This window comes from Micrasema longulum, unplaced genomic scaffold, assembly GCF_059751315.1.
Source record: "Micrasema longulum isolate JH-2025_06_02 unplaced genomic scaffold, ASM5975131v1 h1tg000418l, whole genome shotgun sequence".
Taxonomy (NCBI): domain Eukaryota; kingdom Metazoa; phylum Arthropoda; class Insecta; order Trichoptera; family Brachycentridae; genus Micrasema; species Micrasema longulum.
Genome location: NW_028277618.1, coordinates 18,128 through 38,322, shown reverse-complemented (window position 1 = coordinate 38,322; position 20,195 = coordinate 18,128). Strand labels below are relative to the sequence as shown.

Below are 20,195 nucleotides of genomic sequence, written 5' to 3'. Positions count from 1 at the left end.
TTATTTTCACAAACATCAACAGATAAAAGAATTGAAGGAATATAGATGTTCAAATATAGGCAGAATGGTGAATGTTACACAGTGTGTAAAGTAGCCACTTAAACCAGCCATTGACAGGTCATAAGCCCTGTAGATGCCTGGACTTCTATATTACCTTCTCTTAAATGTTCTTCATCTCTGTTGTAATATGTTAATATAAACAGCTCCCCAGGGAGTTGAATCCAGTCCTTGTCTACAAAAATTTGGACAAACTCAAAATATTGTTGTTAAAATGAAATGGACTAAAAGGTTAATAAAAAAATATGACAGATTAATTATTTATTTATTTCTCCAACCTTTTGGTCTTATGTTTAATTGAGCATTTATTAAAAAATAATTAAAGCGCGATAATAAATTCTTGATCATGTTAACGATCAATAAGCTTCAATTTAAGGGGACCATTCGGTGTGTAAATGGGGACAATATGATAGTCCAGTTTCCCATAGTGATATTCTATTTTATACGCCTGCACCATCTGAAAATAAATAATAGATTAATTTACTGTCGTAATCATTTACATAATTTTTAGTTTAATAATAAAATGTTTTTACAGGGCCTTACTTATAAACCTGGTATAAAATTATGCCTAGGCATAACGGTAGATATTTCGACCACTTTGCCCGGGCCAACTTTATACCAGATTTATAAGGCCTACAATATACTTGTTATTTTCTTACAAAAATCGTATTTTGTTAAGCCCATTTTATATGGGACCGAATCTTGTCTACCATGTTTGACAAGTTTTATCTTTCCGAGACTAAAAGCGAAAAAAATCCGCGAGTTCCTGACGGAGATTCCAGGAATACTCAAGCTAAAATGCTCGCAATACGATTTAAAATATATATGTATTTATATACATATGTTTTTATAATTGTCATGATAGTATTTAAAAAACCGTTTCATAATATTTCGAGTTTTTTGCGAAATTCGTACATTTTATCATAAAATACTGTTCGCGCTGCTCTCATTGTGACATGTTCAACAACACTGATCTAAATTTTTGCTATGCGTTAGCAAGGCGGTTCAATTAAAATATAAAGCACGAAAACCGGATTTATGTGGTTATGGTTGGAAATATGTGCCCAAATAGCAAAAAGCACACGTGTAAACTGACCAACATATCAAAGATTATAAAACTGTAAAGCGATGAATTGTAATGTTTTCTGTTTGCGCAGGGGGAAAAGAAAGACAAATTTGAATTATTATTAAGAGAATTTGGCAAAAAAACATTTTAACGATTTTGATATATTCTTAATGTTATGGGGTATGATTACGCAAAAAATGAAATTAATATGATCATTAACAAAAAAGTTTTAGGAGACCCTAGACAGCCTAGACTATAGTTAAAAAGCTAATTTTATGTGCAGTAAAAACGTTTTCCCGGGGCCAATCACCTCAGTACGAGACGGACACTTATCAGTATTTTTAACTGAAAGCAGCCATCGAGTTAAAAGCATTCTTCCGAGATTTTAATTCTATTTCACAAAGCATTTTATTACTCATCCACCCAGATACAGAGAAATAATATTTTTATTACCTTACAAATAACCATTTGCAGTTCTAGCTCTGCAAATCTTTTTCCAATGCACATCCTTTTTCCGTATCCAAACGGGAGCGAGGCAAAAGGGTGATGCGTTGGGCTCTCTTTTCTATCGTCTTCCTTAGTTTCCTGCACTCCTGGTGTCTTGTTGGGACATTCAGCCTTCAGCCATCTTTCTGGTTGAAATTTGGAGCTGTCTTTGAAGTATTTATCTAAATTGCTGGCCACGTAATGTTGGAAAACCACTTGCGTCTAAAAAGCGTAAAAACAATTATTTATTAAGCAAATATTTAGAGTTCGTCCAAATTTTCGTAGAAACACTGCAATTCTCCCCCTTTGGGAGTTATTATAATTAACAAATTAAAAAAAATGGAGAACATTTTAGAGAAGAGAATAAGGAAGTCCAGGCATTTACAGGGCTTATGTTCAGTCATCGGATGTTTTTATTTTTTGAATATTAGATTTAAAAAAAAAATATTTTCTTATGATTTACTCAAATACTTCAATTTGGGTGTCACTTTTAACAAGTTATAAATAACTCACTATGAGAAAATGAGAATAAAGTTGCGGTAGAGTGGAATTCGAATCTCGTATCTCTGATCCGTTAGTCCGCAACAGTAGCCACGGACCGCAACTCGATTTAAGTGATTAATTTGGTTTGAGTGGTATTTTTACACACACACACGTGTTATATTAACCATTCTGCCAATGTTCGAACATCCATATTTCTTTATTTATTTTCTTATTTTAATTTTATTTTTTAAAATTTATTTATTCATATCTTTTGCTTACAAACTATAATTAATAATAAAAATAATGTGACCTCACTGGGGTTTCCCGTGACGAGGACACTTAGCAATATACTTATTTAAAATTACATTTGAGAATAAACAAAGAAGACTAACTTAAAAAAACGAAGATAATTATCAAATATTCAGACAGTTTTAAAAACAATGTATTTAAAAAACCTAACATAAGCTATACACTTGTGGAGCGGTTGATTCAATATTGGTTTGGGCGAATGAGACAATCCATTTTACTTCTACCTAGCTCCACTATCCATTTTTTTATAGCCTTTTTAAACATTTTCTCGTTACTAATTGTTTTAATAGATAGTGGAATTAGGTTATAGATTTTAATTGAATAAGATCCCTTTGTCCGAAAGTGGTTTGAGTTTGTATTTGTTTAAGTTGTCTATGTGTTGAGGATCTAGTGATTATATTATTTGTATGTGATGTATTGTGGGGGGGTTATGTCTTTCATTTGATTTCTTCCATCTATTGAGGTCTACGTGTTATTTGAAAGGGAAAATAAAAAGCAAGTTGCATAAACTTAATCCTTGACGGAACAAATTTGTCATGGTGTAAAATAACGCATTTAACTCTTATATGAGGATGCATTTGATGAAATGAATCACTGTGGGCATATATTTGAAAATTTTTGAGTAGTTTCGGCCATTTTTTGCAGTAATAAGGTTTAAAAAATACTCCTGGGGACTAGTTTTGCGTAGAACTATCACCCGTTTGATTACTTACTTGCTATCATAATATAATAGCAAGTAAGTTATGTATTTTAAAAATATTTATGTGGTTTGATTATAATGCAAGTTGTCAATGTAAATATAACTAGCGGGCCCGACAGACGTTGTCCTGCCCTAACGTTAACTTGCCTGCTATAACCTTGGAAAAAGACTTTTCACTGATAAACAGGTATTTGTAAATAACGGAATTCCAAAATTAAAAATTATTAATATTCAAATATTTCATTTAAGTAGGTATCTAGGTACTTGTTTATGGTTGAATTCCAAAACATAAAACAATAAATTTTCAAATATAGAATTATTTTTGCTAATGTCAAACTCAGCTCTTCTCACCAACAGGGGGGGCACTTTATTCATGAATGCGATTTTCAAAAATGTATTGAATGTCAGTTGATATTATTTTAGTATTACCAAAAATCCAGTAAAAAGAAATTAATTGGAAGAAACAATAAGGAATGTAAGGAAAGAATCTGATTGGGATCCATATAGAGCGAATGTTGTTTTTAAACATTCAAAAATAAACTTTTTTTAAACACAAAAAACAACATTCTTCCATTTTTGCCTAGTATGCATTCTAGTCAAATGCAACCCCGGTAGGTCGATGTAAAAAATATTTATACTTCTAACTTTTTTTTTACTGATTTGATTGAAAGTTTTAATATCTACGAACACGCGCAGAGCAAAGATCTGCATTTCGCTGAAAACCGCACGTAAATCGGTTAATCCGTTTAGGAGGAGTTTAGTGACATCACACGAACAGAAAAATGGTATATATAAAGATTGCCACTATTTTTTTATTATATAAAGAGTTTTAAAAAAAAAAGTTTGATGATTGTTTTCAAACCATAAAATATCACAATTCAAATATAAAAAGTTAAAAAAACTCTACTAAATTTATGTTCAGGGAACAAAAAGTTAAGAGTCTAAAACAACTTGCAACTTTACTAATATAAAAGTAAAAAAATATTATTTAAATAATGTCAAAATAACTGTATGCAAAATATTATAATTTATAGTAACTAATGCTAATCAAAATAATATACTCACTCCTTTAGGAATTCGATATCCTCTTATGACAGTATCTTTTGTAAGGCATCTTCCATTTCCAATTACAACTGGATACATTCTAAAAAAAATCAAGATATAATTCTGATCAATACAAATACTCGAGCGATTTTATAATAGGCAGTAAAATGATTTGTTATTTTCTTTGCCTTGTTCAAGTGATCAAAATTACATTAAATGAAAAAAAAAACGAAGCCCTAAATACACAAATACAAAGTTATTGTTTTTAGGCAATGAATTATCAAAAAATTGAAGCTGCAGGACGATTTCTTACTTAAAAATGCCCGGAAAATGGTTTTTCAAATATGTTTCTAGATTATTTGAGTATCTTTGTCAGTTAGTCGCCGGTAATATTTTTTTAATGTAAATTACATAGGTGTTTTTTCAGTATTACCTATATCTTATCCTTATTCTAATCATTTTTTATCCTTTACATCCCTCCTAACGCCTTTAGGACGTAATTATTATTTTAGATTTTTTTTGTTCATTGGTATGTTCAAAAAAAATGTCGTGTTGTAAAAAACTTTAATTCGACTGTGATTGTGTAAATTGTTTATAAACCTTCTGTCGTTTTTTCAGATAAATAAAATAATCTTACATGTATCGTGTTTAAAAAACCTTTACGTGTAAAAACTGCATTCAATTTTATTTTGTATGAATGTATTATAATTTTATGTTTTTTTCTTCATATATCCCATGTTTTTTTTCATTTTTCATTTCATTTTTATGTACTCGTTTATTCAAAATTATATAAACTCACAACTACAACAGTGTAAGTCACTCTCCAAGCACAAGAGTTGGTCTCTTTTTTTGGAGAGTTACAGTGATAACATTTACTAGATGTATAAAAGAAGATCTGTATAGAAATTATTTTAAACATGTACCTTTTATAAAATTTATTAATAAACAAAAAATAAAATATGTTATACCTTAATGTTTCCTTGATGCAAGCCTTTAGGTATTGCATGCTTTCTAATTTTGCTGCTGTAATTTGAGTATCTTTGGTTGGTAGTACTGTACATATTTCCTTATAAAGATTTTCTTGAACTTCTAGATTTTGTGTTAGCTGGTAAAGAACTGAAGCAACGGCTGTGGCAGTCTAAAAAAAAACAAAATTTCTGTTTTGATAAAAAAAAAAACGAATAGCCAGTTGAAAAGATTAAACAATCATCATGTATTTTTTATTTATATAATTTCGAAACAATTTTTTTTTTAAAATTCTGGACAAGGACTGAATTCAACTCCCTGGGGAGCTGTTGATATTAACATAATACAACGGAGAAGTAGAACATTTTAGAGAAGGTAATATAGAAGTCTAGGCATCTACAGGGCTTATGACTTGTCATTGGCTGGTTTAAATGGCCACTTTACACACTGTGTAACATTCACCACTCCGCCTATATCTTAACATCTATATTCCTCTAATTCTTTCATCTGTTGACGTTTGTGAAGTTAAAGAGCTGAAACCTTTATTGTGGCGAATTGTTCTTCATCTCGCTTATAATATGTCAACAAAAGTTTAGACAAAACAAAAAAAAATTGTCACAATTATTATTAAAGCCAAACATGTCGCGGTTTTGTAGGGACATGTTTTTCAATAATTTTTTTTTAATGTTATGTATGAAAACATTTCTCCACGATAATATCCATATATCCATAGGACCAGGGCCTATATTCTCTCTCGCACAGTAAATAGATTCCCGGACGAAATAAAGAATAGTGATATAAATAAAAATAAAGTAAAATTGGTTTTAAAAATATTTTTCTGAAATTCTAAGTTTAGTGTGTAAATAAAAAAAAGGGGGGAAACCAAACAATTGAAAACAGTGTCAAAAAAAGTGTTTGTTTATTATTTTTTATATATTTCGGTATCAAAAAGACTTGATTTACTTGTATTTCATTTTTTTCAACTTTTATTTTATTGATGTATTTAAGATTTTAATGTATTTTTATGTAAACATTATTATATTGTGTTACCAAAATGTTTAAAGAGAGAAATCCCTGCTTTTGCAGTTTGGCGGGAATTATAAAAATGATTAGAAGAATGCTTATGTAAAAAAATTTCAATAAAAAAAATAAAAAAATAGATTTTGAAAATTCAATTAAATTTTCTATATTTTTATCTGAATTCGTAGTATGAGATATTTCCCTTTTATTACCGTGTCAATGCCAACTATAAACATGTCTACAGCCATCACAATGGCCACCTTGGGATCGTTGGTATTTGCGTCTAATAATCTCTGGAGCAGGGACCTTTCTCTTCCTTCTACAACCTTTCCTTCGTCCCTCTTAATGGCGGCCTCCACATGATGGACTGCCAACCTGAAATCAGAAACATCACATTACCTGCTGCAGGACTCAAACCTCGAACATTTCGATCGGAAAAGCTACATTTTAATACCAAGCACCTAGATAAAAACGAACTAGATATTTATAAGGTACTAGCTGACCCTACAGACGTTGTCCTGCCCGAATGTTGGCTTGCCTTGAAAAAATACTTTTTATTGATAAGTAGGTGCCTGGGTACTTGTTTGTGATTAAATTCCAAAACTAAAAATTGTAAATATTTAAATATTAAATTTTAGTAGGTACTTGTTTATGGTTGAATTCCAAAACATAAAATAAATATTTTTTCAAATAAGGCGTTCTTTCTGCAAACGTCAAACTCCGGTCCTCTCACCAACAAAGGGGTGTACTTATGTAGGAATACGATTTTTTTAAATGTATTGAATTTAATATTATTTTAGAATTATCAAAAATCCAGTAAAAAGAAATAAATGGGTAGAAATTATAAAGAATTTAAGGATAATATCCACACTCTTCTAGGTACAGATAGCGCAGAAATTTTTGAATGAAGTACCTACTTACTATTAACTCAATCGTAATTACTAGTAGTGTAGAGTGGGATAAATAACCCTAGTTAGATAGTCAAAGGCACTTTGTATAAATTATAATTTTTGTGTGTGTAATATAATAATATATGATAATAAATAAATAAATACAAATAACTCTAAGCTTATGACTATTCTAGAATCTAGAACGAGCTATCCATTAAATGTGGGTATGCAAATGACTGTGTATATGTTGTGGTTCCCGACAAAATACCTACATTCATTATAGCTAATGTGTAGTTCATTTGATTTGTGTGTAAGTTTTTATTTTAATTAATTAACTTGGGCGTCTTACTGCTTCGCTCAATTAAGGAATTGTTGTGGCCAGCAGCTCAATTTGACGCGGCGATTACCCCTGTCGGAAAGGGATAATTTAAATCATGACAGCACATTTAATTGAGTTCTTCGATTATATGTGTAGTTGAAATTTTCCCCCGGAGATGTCGGGCATTTTGCTCGGTCGGTATTACCGCGCCTGAAGGAAAACGGATGTGAATGAAACGCGGACTTGTGACAGTTTTGGTCACCTGCTTGACTTGATCTTCAAGATCTCCACCGCAGCATCGCGCTTATTTCATCTCCACGAGCCAACAACGTATCAAACCTAGACAAATAACCTCCTTTAAGTGCTCTACAAAAAATGGATAAAAGAGGACGCAACTAGATTTTCAAGGTTCAGTTTTCTTTATCCTTATTTGACGGGTGATACTTTTTTTGTGTAAATTGAACTGCTGGCAATAAATCTGTACCTCAGAGGCTGAAAAGTGCAAATACAAACGTCAAATCTACTTCTAATAATTATTATCATTCATTTGTATGTTTTTAGTATCGTTGGTTCTTTCATTATAAGACTTTAATTTCTTCAAATCAATGGACATGATCATAAACTGGATACAAAAATCGAAATGTCATTTCATCAAATTCTGTATTTGCATCCGTCTGCCTCTGAGGTACAGAAATATTTTATTAAATTTTCTATTTATTATATATTAATATACGCATTGCTTTGCTAACCATACATGTATCATGTTTCATTTGATTTTGGTATCAAAACTGCAACTAAGTCAGTTCCTTAATCGATTCGGGTTTCAAAATTATAATTGGGTTATTTCTCAATTTTTGTTACGTAAGTGTTAAAATAAGTACCTGCTGAATAACTACTCTTTTCGAAAAAAAAATCAAATCAAGTATTGAATTAACAATTTACGATTATTCGATATATACTACTTTATTCAATATGTGCCTCAAAATATAATTAAATCACAATTTTCTTTGACATGTTTGTCAAAATAGCAACTGATTTACTGCTCCACTTGATTTGAGTGTCAAAATAACAACTTATTTACTGTTTTATTTGACTCCGTAATAAAATATTACCTTTTGATGGTGTCCAAAGCCGCCACATATTTGTTCCACGTCGGGGTGCTGAAGAGTCTCCAGAAAGGGACCTTCAACTCCAGAACTCCGACGTTCTTGAAGAAGGTAGTGACTGCATCTATCAACTCCTGAGTATCCGGCGGTGAGTTCTCATCTAGGCACCCTAATCTGGTGTCTAGAGCGACTCGAGAAATAGCTAGAAGTAGAATTAATTATCTTTTTGAATTAAAACTGAAGAACATCATGATCATGTGAATAATTATTCCGATAAACATATAGGAACAAAGATCGGGAACATTTAAGAGAATGGTATATTAAAGTTAAGGCATTTACGCTTACGCATTTAGGCTTTCGACCTATAATTGGCTGGTTTAAGTGGCCCCATTACACACCGTGTAACGTTTAGATTAATCTGACTGATTAATTCATTATTTCACCTTCATACTTTATATTTAAAATATTTTTTCATTTTAATGCTTTTTTTTTGGATCAGTTGGTTTAATCAACAATGATTTGAGAGACAAGGATTGAATTTCAGCTCCTAGGAAGTTATTGGGATATATGCAGGTCTAATAACCTGTCTTTGGCTGGTTTATGTGGCTAATTTACACTCCCATTCAGCCTATATATTTTTTCTTTTTTTAATAAAATATAAAGTTAAAACATGTAAACAAAAAAAAATACATAATAAAGCAAAAGTACAGAATCAAAAAACGAAACAAAGTACCACACCAAAAAAGAGGCAAACTCTTGTGCTTGCTGTGGGATTATATTATAATAATTTAAGTACAAAATACACATATATTTTTAAAAAATAAATGAAGGTATCGAAAACATTTTTTATAAATAAGTGCATATATATATGCATGCAAATGCGCACATATTAACATACATATTCCTTCAACTCTTTCATCTGTTTATTTTTAGGAAGTCAAAGAGCTGAAACCTTTTTTGACACCAGTGATATTCATCTGACTGAATTTAAACTTACGTACTGGGCAACGCCAGAAAAACATTTTTTTTTTTTAAATTTAAATAAACAAATCATTAAATTACCATAGAAAAATAGTTCGAATAAAAATTACTATTTTATGCCAAAGAAGTTTATTAAAACTTACATTCTAGGGACCATTTGTTGATTTCATTCAAAAAATCGGCTGGCATTTCAAGATTCTCGTCCCTAATACTCCGAGCCCTAAAACAAAATTTTCACATTATTTAAGCGAGCAATATCTCAACAGAGACGAAAGAAATGATTCTTTAGACGCCGAAAGGTTACTGCAAACAAACGTGTAGTTTGCAATTGTTAGGCTTTGGTCTATTATGTGAATTAGGCTTTGACGCGCACACTATGATGTGATTTTTGACAATCCTGAGGAAGTTATAAGAAACGAGACCACTTCGGGAAGATGTATCGACATTTTGAGGACCCCGGTGAAAAAAAATGAAATAACTTAAAATCCGTAAAAATCAACAGGAGTAAAAAAAATAATTGGATTTTTTTTTCATGTATATCAGTGTTGTGGCGTACGCCCTACTGGTGGGGCATAGCGCCTTAGAGGGGGGGCACCACGCTTCAGAGATAAGACACGCCGGCATTCCACATATAAAGGGGAATACTCATCAGTCATACAAAAAAATGCCTGGGATGTACAAAATTTAAATATACGCCCAATTGTACTTGTGAAGTGACTGATAATGCTAAACTTGTTATTTTCGACCATCTGCAAACTTTATTAACTGATTTTAAAGCACAAATTGCTGATTTAAAAGAAATAAATTTTCCAGCTCGGTTGATAACCAATGCCGGTAGATATACCAAATGAACAACTGTATCAAGAGGAATTTTCAGAAATGCAAAATGATGATTCAATTACAAATTTATTGAATATAAAAGGAATAATGGCATGGATTTGCTTGCGAAAAAACTAACACAAAATAACATACTACAACAGAGATGAAGAACATTTAAGAGAAGGTAATATAGAAGTCCAGGCATCTACAGGGCTTATGACCTGTCAATGGCTGGTTTAAGTGGCCACTTTACACACTGTGTAACATTCACCATTCTGCCCATATTTGAACATCTATATTCCTTCAATTCTTTCATCTGTTGATGTTTGTGAAGTTAAAGAGCTGAAACCTTTATTTATGCGGGTGAGATTCATCAATTTGAATTATTTCACCTACATACTAGGCTAGTTGAATCCAGTCCTTGTCTACAAAAATTTGGACAAACTCAAAATGTTGTTAACACATAATATCCTAATACTACTTTGCATGCCAGAAAATGATTATTACCCTTTCCCTCATCTTATTTGGTGGAATGTGGTTTTAGCGCCCTACGCGATTTACTCATTAAAAAACGAAATCGATTACCTCAGACTGAAATAACTCAGTAAGATCCGGACATCAAATTTCTTTGTAGCAAGCGTAACTGTATTTACTCAAAAATTAGGCGTCGAGATATGTGTGTGTTTGTTCTCAATTTCAATTGTCACTTGTGTTTTATTTTTATTTTATTCTACTTAATTACATTTACAATTTGTGTTTTGTAATAATTTTACTTATTAAATATTTATTATTTTATTTATTTAATTTTACAATACGCCCAAGGGGCATTTACAAAAAATATACAGGTAAGTACAAACATAGTGCGTAAAAATTTAAAAGATAAACAACGCTTTTTTGTATACATGTAGAAACAATAAGAAGCATACTGCCATGCAAAAATAAAAAGTAAAACTTACATAGTAAAAACGAAAAAAAAATGGATAAAAGAAAAGTAATTGAATTAAAAAGCAAATTGTAAATAACTTGTAAAGAATTCAAACAAAAAAAATAAATACATTTTCATATACTTATAAGTATAAAAAAAAATGGTATCAACAAATTATTGTTAAAAACAAATAATGAAAATTAGTTAACAGTAAGTATATATGTGAAAATAATATAATATACGGTACACAAAAATATTTGATAAATTAATAGCAGAAAGAGATAAGATAATAATAATACACATCAAAAACAGAAAAAGAATTGTATGAAAAAGAAAGTTTTATTACGACATTAATAATTAGTTTCAAACAGTGCATTTAAGAACGTTTTAAAATGGATAATTGTCGTATTAAAAATGTCTATATCACAAGTAAATTTGTTGGCTAAGGAATGTAAACGCGGAATCGGAGAGTGTCGTGCATAGTTAGTACCTACGTATGTACTCGTAGTTGCAAACAACTCCGTACTTCTAGTGACTCGATTAAATATGTACCTATTAGAATAGGTTTTATTTCATTTCATTAGGGGTTCATATGTTTGTAAACACGGCAGAGCCAATTGTACAATTTTGAGGGGTCGAGTTGAAGTTGGTATTTGCGTGAGCAAACGCAAATATTTTCATTGTATTTTTACTATCATCTTGTTTTTAGTCATTACCACGATTTCGATTGGAATGCATTAAAGTTTCGTCATGTGTGCGTTTTACGAAAATAACCGATCGGTGATCGCCACCCAGGGGGCTTTTTTCGTCAATTCTCGTCTACGTCACTCTGCACGTACCTACATGTAATTTACTTCAATACAAAAAATAATGAAAATGAAAACATTTTTTTGTTTTATAAAGGTAAATTCGGAAGTTTATAAAAACAATTTGGCTTGTAAAACACTGTATCAAAATACCTGTTCTACTCGTAAAGTTACGTGAATATATAATAACAATAATAAAGAATACAGAAATAAAATATTTGAAAAATGGTGTAATGTCAAAGCACCAGTAAATGACCACCCCCCAGTAAATAACCATTCGTTAATAAAACACAATATAATAAGAATTGCTACATGTGTCCAGTCAAAAAAACTTTTAACATTAGAAACTATTACAAAAGCAGTAGGCGGATACATCTTTTGGTATAAAACAAATCTATCAGTTTTGAACTGTGAGTTGTCAAAAGGTAATAGTGCGTCTTCCCGTTATTGTTCTGAGATTGATAGTGTTTTATAAGGAAAGGTGTGGTAAGTGTTTTATTTGATGCTATTTCTTATGCACTTCTTTTAATATATCCATATTCTAATGTGTTAGGGTGTTTTATAATGTTATTATGTAACAAAATCTGAATATTATTTTTACTAGGGTAGTAGTGGTCATTCACTGGTGATTCTGCTATTTTTTTAGAGAATTATAATTGTAATACTCGTATTTCAATAAAAAAGTAAAAATACGTAGAAAAATTAATGTGTTTTTTATTGTTTTCTTTTATTTTGTACGCTTAAATAATGAAACTTATGCCTTCAATGTGTATTTCACTACAAGCTGAACCTTAAACGGTCATTCGCATAAACGGCTTTGACCACTGAATAGTATTTAATATATCTGTGGCTTTAACCCTACAGTAAAAAATAAAATTTAAAACAAAAAAAAAAATGCATACGCAACTAAACAATTTATACAAATAATAATCAAAAACAAACAAAATAAAAGAAGACTCAAAAACAAAAAATAATATTGATTCTTGAAGATAGCACTAAATTCTTAGAAATTATATTGTATGCCGCCAGAGTAAGCTTAAATAATTAATATTTTTATTTACAGCGTTATTTTGAAAAGGTATTTTGCAATATTTGTTATAAAACATCTGATATGAATGAAGTCACTGAAATTAAATATTTAGGTGTAATGTTGGATTCAAAACTTACATTTCACCAAAACGCTAAGATGGTAATAAATAAGATTGCAAAAAAAATATCAATTTTGGGAAGGATCAGAAGATTTATTGATAAGGACTCCTGCAAAACTATTTACAAAGCAATTATTGAACCACACGTTAACTACTGTAGTAGCATTTTATTTTTATCAAACAAAGAAAACATAGATAAACTAACTGTATTACAAAATAAAGCCTTTAGAATCATTTTGAAAAAAAAACAGATATACGAGGGTAAAGTCGATGGTAAATGAAATGAAATTATTAACAAATAAACAAAGAATATTTTACAATACAATGATATTTGTTCATAAAATTATAAACTCTAATAAAAAAACAGAATTTTGGAAAAAAATTGATCGGAACCAGCATGAACACGATCACAATACTAGAGAAAAGAACAAAATTAGACTTCCATTTAGGAAAAAGGCAAAGTCACAAAATTCAATTTTATTTAAAGCAATTAAAAAGTATTACGAAATGGAAAAAAATATTTATGAAGAAAAAAACATATCAAAATTTAAAATAATGGTCAAGACATATGTGATAAACAATTTATGAATTAAATATATTTGCAATGTTATTATTAGAACACACATAACAATATGTATGATATGTGTGCCCTACTTTAAGATTTAAATAAAATAAATAAATAAATAAATATAATGGATGTTTTTTTATGCAAAAATATTAGACTAGTATATTCCTAAGGTGATCACTTAAAATGGAAGTTTAAATTACCTTTGAATCAGAGCGTCAGCAGCTTCTTCTACGGGTCTCACATAAAGTTTGACAGTTCTTGGTTGTAACATGGCCTGCTGTACCTTGCTACGAAAAATGCTCCAGTTTTCCCCGTGCCTGTACAAAACACAAATAGGTACTTCATAATTTACTTTCTTTCTTTTTAGTGAAGCATGTGGACATCACCAGTCCCCTCCAGGAGACCCTATTACCAACTGCAACTCCCACGTCAATCCCGCAGTTCCGCCGAATAAAGCCGATAGATCGTCATCGACGATCTTTCACTAGTATGGCGGAAGCCCGGTTAGAAGGAGAAGCAGCTTGGGTTAAGGCTCTCCTGATAGAATGGAGGCTGCTGCGTCCGTTCTTGGACTTCAATGTTGGTAATTAAATCAAATAACCTAATACCTTATATTCTCCTCAATCACTCACTATCAAAACTCACAATTTTTAGATTTTTGCCAGGATTTGCATCTATATTGGAGATCCAAAAATATAATATAATATTTTTACTTTTTATCCTGAACGTTTTTACTCCTCTAATGGATCATGATGCTTATGTTTAGAGGAGTTCATTTTACAATTTATACAACATTCTTTGTAATATTTATAATTTTAAAAACATTAATATATATGTACTTACATATACACGGTTATTCAGCGCCATACTGCGAAACTTCAGAGGTACATTTTTCTGATGTACTCTTAAAAACATCTCAATTACTTTTTTGACAAATCGCATTAATTACTACGGAAATGGCTCGTAAGAGAGGGGGTAAGAGTCTACGAAAGAGATGCTAGTCCAAGACATTAAGGATTTTTTCCATTTTCAAATTGAATTACTATTATTTTTCTTTAAAAAAAGATTTTTTTTAAATATGTTCGTTTTTTTTAAAGTTAACCTCGAGGAAAGTTCTTCTGAATTTTCGCGGTCTGGCCTGTATTAACACCGTGTATATTTTATTACAAAAGTTTAGATGTAGTGGGTTTCATGGGATTCTTTAGTTTGGATGAGTGCCCTTTTTATTTCAGAAGGCAATTTATTAGAATTATTTTTTCCCAAAAATGAATAATGATTTTGTACTGCACTTGGGGCTGTTGTAATTAATTTTGTCTAATATGGATATGTTTTTATTTAAAAACTTGTATGGCGTTATTTCAAAAAATAATTAGAGATATTCGTTATTCTTATTTTGTAAGGTTTTGTAGTTTTAATCTAAGTCATGTTTTAATTAGACAAAAACTGTTTTCAAGAAAGGAAAAGAAGTTAAGAACTGGATTTTCCTTGGTGGGAGGGATTTAAGTAGGAAAATCCTTGATAATTTTACTGTTTACCATATTGATGTGTCATATACTACTATATGTTTTTTCGTATATTTTTTTTGGTTTCTGATCCTTTATTTGTTGTGATATACACATGTGTCTGTGTCAACTAATTGTTCGTCTCTTCTCAACACAGGCCTTTTAGTCCAATGGATTTAAGACTTATGTATCAAGTAATGTGTAATAAACTACATATATGTAAATAAATTAGTTGATTGGATATTTTTTTTATTACTTACACGGCTATCACTCCTGCCATATCACCGAAGAAATCCTTCCGCAGGACATGTTTGTAGTAGTTTAGTGAGGGCATCGAAGGTCTAAAATAATAAGAACGTTTAAGCCACATCCTTAATACAGTGTCCCTAATCATCGATGAAATTAATGGGAATGATAAACTTACCCGAGTCCCACTTAAAATGAGCATATTTATTTTAAAAAATCCAGCACATTTAGACAAATTTTACTTTCCAAATTTGATGTGAAAATGTTCATTTAAAGATTACAACAAATATACATTGAATAAATAAGAGAGATATGAGGGTACTATTTGCAAACCCGGCAAAATCCATCTTTCTTTATTTTGAGCAAATCACAAAAAGTGATACAATACTTAACTACAACTTTTTTTTAAACTTCAATTTTTTTATTATAATCAGTAAATATTTTATACGTAAGCAGTGATGACATAAGCATGATTATGTCAAGAAACAGTAGTGAAATAATAAATTTAATTTTATACATTCCAACTTTACAATACTCAAGTAGAGGTTCCCATGTTTGCAACAAACCTGATAATTTAAATGTCAAGTTTTTACAAAGAAAGCCGTATTTTTAACTGACAATATTATAATTATTGTAAAAAATTGTATTTTGAATAAGTTTCAATTAATATTTCACTTTTTTTAGATTTTGGATTTTGCCAGGTTTGCAAGTAATACCCTCATATGTCAAGTCTTGTATCCTATGTAGACTCGTATTGCGCCACAGCCTCAAAAAAGAAAGAACCTTTTAAAATGTAGTTAAAATATTAAATTGTCATACGAAATAACATACAAGTGGCATTTTTTTTTAAGGTATAACCCACTAAGCCTCTATTTTGAGGCTTGCAGCAGGTGGGATAGAGGAGATATGGAAGGAGGTAATGTAAAATACACCACAAAACCCAGACCAATTGAGAAAAAAACTTTCTTGGATTTTTTTCTTGCAACTGGCGGGAATCGAACCCGTGACGCCAGTTTCACAGTTGGCCGTCTAACCAACTGCGCCACGGCGCGGCGCCTCTCTGATGATCTAATTAGGCATTTTACCAATAGTCGCTTAATTTTCACAGATTTTTTTCATATTAAAAATAATCACCTATGCGGTAGCTGATCCTCACTTCTGAAAACCTGTTCTATATCATCAGGGTCGAAGATAAACAGCATATCCGGTCTTCCGATTAGGTCTCCCATTTTTACTATTGGTCCATATTTAGCGTATAGCTCCAAACATAACTTGTCAATGTGCTCGATTTCATAGTTGCCTGGAATAGAATTTATGACGATTTAATGTTTTTGTTTTTATTTAAACTGATACTTAGAGACTATTAATTTAAAAAATGTACAGTTTGCCATCCAATTGCATGTATTCACTTAATTTAAATAAAATAAAACAACGGTTTAAACTATCCGATTAAAAAATAATGTTATTATTTAGATGAAAATAAAAGAAATAGGGACAAAATAATGTGACAGTGGGAAAAGAAGGAAAGACATTGGGAGTGGTGGAGAATGAATGAAGGAGAGTAGGAGTGAAAAATTGCATTTGATTTGATGACGAGAAATTCAGAGCAATAAAAGACAAAATGTCTATTATTTATTATCTGTTATTATGGATCAAGCTTGTGAGTTCTCTTCTGTACCTATTATATTTAACATTATAGTTAATTTTTATAAGTCCTTACTATTTATATATACATGAAGTAAAGGTTTGAAAATCAATATTGCAAATACCCGTATACTGTGTAATGCTTCGGGCTATAATCCCAAAATTCCCTGACTGATCACCCAAGTCATCGAAAAGGTCCAGAGATTCAAATTCCTGGGAATATACGTAACGGAAATGACACCTTTTAAAAAGAGCTGGGAGTGCTTCTAGGATTAGCAGGTGCCGCATTCAGCAGTATGAAGGCTGTCTGAAGATCGGATATTTATTCAGTGATAATTGATTGCCGCCTGTACTCTCCTCTACGGATAAAAATCATGGCACCTCTCTATGGCCCAAAACAGCAAAATACTGAGTTTCGAGAATAGATGTCTCTGAAGAATCTTGGGTGTTTGATGGTTTGACTTTGTGAGGAATGAAGAAATAGGAGAATGGACGCAGAAAACTCCGGTCATAACTATCATCAAGAGGAGGCGATACGGTTGGCCGGGCCATATACTGCGGATGGCTCCTGAGAGCCTTAACCTACTTTACTAGGCATCAGATGCTCAACGTTCTAGACGTCCTCTGGGGACGGTTCGTCGGGAGTTAATGCCAAAACTATGGAACGCGAAACTGACCTGAGAGGATGCACAGAGCTGGCAGCCGACATATATGGATGAAGGCTCTCTAACTAGGGAGCGGATATGGAATTATGATAAACAAAAATCCCGGACAATATTTTTTTGACTCGATAGCTGCTCTCATGTGAAAGAAAATCTTGAATATGGAAATCAAGTGGAAACACTTCTGCCTCCCGGTATTTCCCGGATATTAAGGTAAAATACTCTCCAATAGCAAGAGTATTTGCTTCTTCAACATAGTTTCACTAATTTGAAAGATGTCAAGTGATGATGTTCAGCTGCCTGACTGCTCTTTCAATCGGCATAACCAGAGGCCGGTTGTTTCTAGAAGCCGGGAGGTAAAACAGCTTTGCTGACGCTGTTGGAGATAACCACCAGGAACATGAAAATTGATTCTCTCTAAAATGCCCGAGTTTTCGATTTATTATCTTATCAGTTTAAAAAAATACGTCAGTGTGAACCCTCTTTTCAAAAGTCCTACGCACCACTGGGTACGGAAAGAATGACAATGAATTGATATTATGATATTAATTGATATGATGAGCGCATCGTTAATTCCTGGTTTAATAAACCTGTTGATTGTAACCGCGCTTGGAGAATTTTATACTTGAAATGAATATGCAAATAACGCCATTATTTTTAAGCGAGGTCAAGGATTATGTATTCTTATAACATAAAATAAACAACAAAAATATATGAGAGGCGTTTAAAATAAAAGGTTACGACTGTTTCCAAGGATTTTTATTTTGTTAAATATCACTTTTTTTAACAATTATAAATTAATAAGGGCCTATGAAATACTGTTGAGAAAACAAAAAAAAAAAGTACTTAGCACATTTTTTTTGTAAAATTCGCAATTTTAAATTCTCTCGAAAAAAGTTCATTGCAATTGCCACGCCCCTAATACGTCACGATTCGGGTAAATTTTAGACTTTGTTTGTGGCCGTTTGAATTTTAATAGAACATCATCACGAATCTTGACGTCACATTTGTCAAGGCCATCATGTCGCGTATTTGTTCAGACATATTTTTTTAACAACTAAATTTTAAAAATTATCTATGAAAATATTTCTTTAAAATATCCGTATTGATTGTGAAAAATCAATTAATTTTATGAATCCATTTCACATGTTTTATTTGTATTTCATTTGAACCACTAAATATATTAAATTTATACAAACAAACAAACCATCACGCTGTTTTTGCGTAGTGGTAGGCAGAGAGGATAGAACGCCTCATTACTCTGTCTTTGCATACAGATCTCTCTTCCTCTACATTCATACATCTTCTCATGCACGCACACCGATTATTCCGACGTTTGACATGTCCATCTTCAAGTATTTGTTGAGTTTGGTCATCCACTTTTTTTCGGTCTTGCTCGTTTTCTGCATCCATCAACATTCGCATTGTAATATTTTTAGCCGTTATTTTGTCGTCCATTCGCTCTACATGTCTAAACCAACGCAGCGCTCCTTTCCTGATTTTGTCGATAATGCTTGTCTCGGCCTAACATAATGCCTAAAGAAACCATTTACTCACTAATGGTTGAGAGAAAACAGGATAAGTTTCTTCCTTGCCTCTACACGAGAGAGTATGGATACTACCCATTGCAGTACCCAGCATTGTTTCTTTTAGGTATGCTTGGTTTCACAAGTTTGCGGGCCAGAATGAGCATTGCCGCGCTAATGATGACCTTTTAACTTCTGAATTCTTTAATTTACAATCGCAACATTTTGGAGCGCATACAATTATATATTTCAAGCAACTATTTAAGAGCTAGGCAACACAGACCATTTGTTTTTCCAGTATGCAGGACAAATTTACCGTTGATGATGCCTGTGGGGAGAATGATTGGTCTATTGAACAGCCTACCGAAAGGTGGATCTTTTCCATGCTGGGATTACCAGTTTTAGACTCTTCCTCTCTAACATTTATTGACATATTATTGACTTATTTGCCTTTACACCGTTAATTTTACAAAATATATAAAAAGCTGGTTACTCGTCCAGGTTCTAGCATAGTAGTAATAATATTATAGACAAATAAATACTGTGTTTTTTCACATCTGAGTTATCAAGTCATGTCAGCAATCAGCTTTTTTTATGAAATATTTTTAAAATACCATTTCAAATATGGGTGGTAAATTGATATTAATATTTTCGAAGCTAGACAGGAGTGGACTAAAATATATATTGTTTATGAATTATTTTTTCTCATAATGAATCGATTTTTAATTTCTAAGATTTCTAAGTTGTCTAATTTTAATACTTTATTTTCAACATTAGGAATTTTAATCCAGTCAAATTACCACCCCTTAAGGAAAAAAAGACTTGATATATTGGCTCCGCGTGTTATATTTTAAAAACATGGAATATAAATAAAATAGAAAAAAATTAATAAGTAAAGTAAACCTTCACGAAGAAACTTGGT

General features: G+C 31.4%; 1 protein-coding gene across 3 annotated transcripts in view; it reads right to left on the bottom strand.

The window, feature by feature from the left end:
• Positions 1–306: 306 nt before the first annotated feature.
• Positions 307–20,195, bottom strand: part of LOC148281697 (putative cytochrome P450 301a1, mitochondrial) — a 33,203-nt gene continuing 13,314 nt past the window's right edge. For all 3 annotated transcript variants that reach the window (XM_088226266.1, XM_088226265.1, XM_088226267.1), the window contains exons 3-12: positions 16,576–16,741; positions 15,456–15,536; positions 13,894–14,010; positions 9,571–9,647; positions 8,453–8,648; positions 6,344–6,506; positions 5,114–5,283; positions 4,167–4,245; positions 1,577–1,831; positions 307–514 (exon numbers count right to left, since the gene is read on the bottom strand). In XM_088226266.1, coding sequence (XP_088082392.1) covers positions 407–514; positions 1,577–1,831; positions 4,167–4,245; positions 5,114–5,283; positions 6,344–6,506; positions 8,453–8,648; positions 9,571–9,647; positions 13,894–14,010; positions 15,456–15,536; positions 16,576–16,741 — 1,412 coding nt within the window. In that variant the 3' untranslated portion in view covers positions 307–406. The remainder of the gene's footprint in view (positions 515–1,576; positions 1,832–4,166; positions 4,246–5,113; positions 5,284–6,343; positions 6,507–8,452; positions 8,649–9,570; positions 9,648–13,893; positions 14,011–15,455; positions 15,537–16,575; positions 16,742–20,195) is intronic.